Source organism: Mandrillus leucophaeus, unplaced genomic scaffold, assembly GCF_000951045.1.
Source record: "Mandrillus leucophaeus isolate KB7577 unplaced genomic scaffold, Mleu.le_1.0 Scaffold240, whole genome shotgun sequence".
Lineage (NCBI taxonomy): Eukaryota > Metazoa > Chordata > Mammalia > Primates > Cercopithecidae > Mandrillus > Mandrillus leucophaeus.
In genome coordinates, this window is record NW_012102477.1 from 1,586,378 (window position 1) to 1,590,200 (window position 3,823).

Genomic DNA, 3,823 nt, shown 5'->3' on the forward strand with positions numbered 1-3,823 from the left:
TTTTTTTTTTTTTTTTTTTTTTGAGACGGAGTCTAGCTCTGTCACCCAGGCTGTAGTGCAGTGGTGCGATCTCAGCTGGCTCACTGCAAGCTCCACCTCCTGGGTTCACACCATTCTCCTGCCTCAGCCTCCGGAGTAGCTGGGACTATAGGCACCTGCCACCACGCCCGGCTAATTTTTTTTTCTTTTTGTATTTTTTAGTGGAGACGAGGTTTCACCGTGTTAGCCAGGATGGTCTCGATCTCCTGACCTCATGATCCGCCCGCCTTGGCCTCCCAAAGTGCTGGGATTACAGGGGTGAGCCACCGCGCCTGGCCGGCTTCTTCCTTTCACTATAGATTTCCCTCTAAGCATGACTTTCAGTGCATCCCATAAGTTTTGTTATGTTGTGTCTCCATTTTCATTTATTTCAAAGTATTTTATAATTATCTTCTTTGGCTCACTGTTTGTTTAAAATTACACACAGCATCATGCTCTGTTGCCCCAACTGATTTCAAACTCCTGGGCTCAAGTGATCCTCCTGCCTCCGCCTCCCAGAGTGTTGAGATTACAGGCATGAGCCACCGTGCCCAGTCTCACTCACTGGTTTCTTATGAGTGTGTTAATTTCTTCATATTTATGAGTTTCCCAAATTTTTCTGCTTTTGATTTGGTTTTTGTTACCCAGGCTGGAGTGCAGTGGCACAATCTTGGCTCACTGCAACCTCTGCCTCCTGAATAGCTGGGATTACAGGCATGGACCACCACGCCTGGCTAATTTTTGTATTGTTAGTAGAGACGGGGTTTTACCATGTTGGCCAGGCTGGTCTCGAACTCCTGACCTCAAATGATTCGCCTGCCTTGGCCTCCCAAAGTGCTGGGATTACAGGTATGAGCCACTGAGTCCAGGCCTGAAAGGAATGAAATCATACGAAGTATGTTCTTTGACCACAGTGGGATGTAATTCCAAATCAATAACAAGGCTGGGCGCAATGGCTCTTGCCTGTAATCCCAGCACTTGGGAGACCCGAGACAGGCGGATCATTTGAGGTCAGGAGTTTGAGACTCAGCCTGGCCACCATGATGAAACCCTATTTCTACTAAAAATACAAAAATTAGCTGGGCGTGGTGGTACATGCCTGTAATCCCAGCTGCTCAGGGGGCTAAGGCAGGAGAATTGCTTGAACCTGGAGGGTAGAGTTTGCAGTGAGCTGAGATCATGCCACTGTACTCCAGCCTGGGCAACAGAGAGAGTCTATCTCCAAAAAAAAAAGGACTCTTGCTTTATGGCCTGGCTGTGGTTGAGAAGAATCTGAATTCTGCTGCTGGCAGCTTCCCTCTTGTTCTCTCTCTGTCCCATGTCTGTCATGTGAAGGATGCTCAAGTGGGCCCAAGGAGGGGTTCCCATGGTGAGGAACAGGGCCTCCAGCCTCACTTGGGCCTTCAGATGACTGCCTGACAAATTCTCTTCAACCTCAGGAGTCAGAACCACCCAGACCAACCACTCCCATGATGTTGACCCACAAAAGCCGAGAGAGCAAATATTTGTTGTTTTAAGCCCACTACGTTTTGCTGTAATTGGTCACGCACCATTAGATAACTAATACAATTACCCATACATCGGCTGGCTTTCGGGAGGACACGTCTTGAAACACAGCTGAACTTGAATCTTTTCTGGGGAAAAAAAAATTGAAAACATGAATTAATAATTCTTCTCTTGTTGAAGCTGACAGAACCAAGGACGCACACCTTCTTAACGATGCTCTCAAGGCTGTGAGGAGAAAGACAACCAGTGGGAATTCAACGCATCAATTACCTTCTATAGTAACATGAGCTACTGGAGCCCCTAAGAGTCGATCTTCAGCTGCTGTCATGGAAAGTACTGGGGGTCAACTAGACATCAAAGATGAGAGGCCAGGCCTCCAGCACAACTTTTTGTTTAAGCTCATTTAGTGGCTTTCTCAAAGAAGCCCTTTTTTCAAAAAAATTTTTGTAAAGATGGGGTCTTGTTCTGTCACACAGGCTGGATTGCAGTGCATGGCTCACTGCAGCCTCAACCTCCCAGGCTCGGGTGATCCTCACCTTTTCTGAGGAGCTCAGACCACAAGCATGCACCACTACGCCCAGCTGATTTATAAGCTTTTTTTAGAGACAAGGTTTCACCATGTTAGCCAGGCTGTTTTCTTCTCTTTTTTTTTTTTTTTTTTTGAGATGGAGTTTCACTCCTGTTGCCCAGACTGGAGTGCAGTGGTGCGATCTTGGCTCAACGCAGCCTCTGCCTCCCAGGTTCAAGCAATTCCTCTGCCTCTGCCTCTGCCTCGGCCTCCCAAGCAGCTGGGATTACAGGCATGCGCCACCATGCCCAGCTAATTTTGTACTTTTAGTAGAAATGGGGTTTCTCCATGGTGATGAGGCTGGTCTCCAACTCCTGACCTCAGGTGATCCACCTGCCTCAGCCTCCCAAAGTGCTGGGATTACAGGCGTGAGTCACTGTGCCTGGCCAACTTGGATTTGTTACTGTTTTACAGGACATGGCCCTTAATATTCACATGAATGACAGTGAGACACACAATGCTTTCTAAAGATTGGTTTTGGCTGGGTGTGGTGGTGCATGCCTGTAATCCCAGCTACTTGGGAGGCTGAGGCAGGAGAATCGCTTGAACCCAGGAGGCGGAGGTTGCAGTGAGCTGAGATCGCTCCATTGCACTCCAGCCTGGGGAACAAGAGCAAAACTCCAACTCAGAAAAAAAAAAAAGACTGGTTTTACGTTCTGTTGATGTGAATAATTGGTGTGTACACAAAAGCAAAGTCTCCTCAGTGGGTGCCTGGCCTGGGGCATCAGTTCTGAGCTGGCAGAGATGAGGATACCCACACCCCTGCCCCTGCCCCACACCCTGTCTGTACCTGGATCCTCCTGCTGGGCCGTGCTGGGGAGCCGCTCCTTTTGCCTCAAGGCCTCCAGGCCTGCCAGGTCGGGCTGGTGGCAGTGGCTGCGCATGACCATGACGCGGTGGCCCTGGGTGATGGCGCGGCTGCGGCAGCCCAGCCGAGCCTGGTCCCGGCACATCCAGTACACCTTCTCCCCGGCCGCCTTCTCCTTCCTATAGAGGAAGGACTCGTGCACCAGGAACCTGCCCCCCAGGGAAGTCCTCAGGAACTCCAGGGGTGGGAGGGGTTCTGAACGGGAAAGTGACACTGTGAGTAGGGCCACAGGGGCCTAGGTGTCAGGGCTGCGGGTCTAATTTGTCCCCCAAGCCAGGCTCCACCAGGAATCTGCAATCCCCTAGCAGGCCCCATGGTGGACACTGCCCTCCTCCCCTCTGGGCCCTGAAGCCTGAAGCTCAGGCCCTCCAGCCCCGACTTCCACGCTGGCTGGCCCTTTCCAAGGGCTCTGGTGATGCCTGGGCAGGTGGCCTGGCAACCACTAGACCCTGAACACTCCCAAAGGACTCTCCCAAGCCCTCAGACCTCAGGCTTGCAGGCGCATCTCCCAGGGCTGGGGAGGAGCCATTCTGGACTGGTCACCAGGGCCTCCTGGCTCCCTGTCCACCTACCCCTCAGCCAGCTGGCAGCCATCTGGCCTCTGACTTTTAACAAGCTGAACTGAAAGGTCACATGATGTTGTGACTGGGGAGAACCCCACGAGACTAGAAGCTGTGTGGGTGGCGTGTGGGGTAGACTAAGTGTCCGGGATCCACCGTATGGCCCGTCAGCAGATTCCAAGCAGTCTCTGCCAATGCTACCTGTGGTCGCCATCCCTTTCTTAAGAGAGCGGAGTGGGTTCCTACCCCTGACAGCCAGTCCCTGTTGCCCTGAAGACCAGCTGCAGGAGCTCAGAGCCTGCA

The 3,823-nt window shown here is 51.8% G+C and overlaps 1 protein-coding gene across 1 annotated transcript in view; it reads right to left on the bottom strand.

Moving 5' to 3' along the window:
- Positions 1–1,522: 1,522 nt before the first annotated feature.
- The window catches only part of FLYWCH1 (FLYWCH-type zinc finger 1), a 35,181-nt gene continuing 32,880 nt past the window's right edge, over positions 1,523–3,823 (bottom strand). The window contains 2 exon segments of the mRNA XM_011982651.1: positions 1,523–1,652; positions 2,883–3,155. Of these exon segments, the coding sequence (XP_011838041.1) occupies positions 1,588–1,652; positions 2,883–3,155 (338 nt within the window). The 3' untranslated portion in view covers positions 1,523–1,587.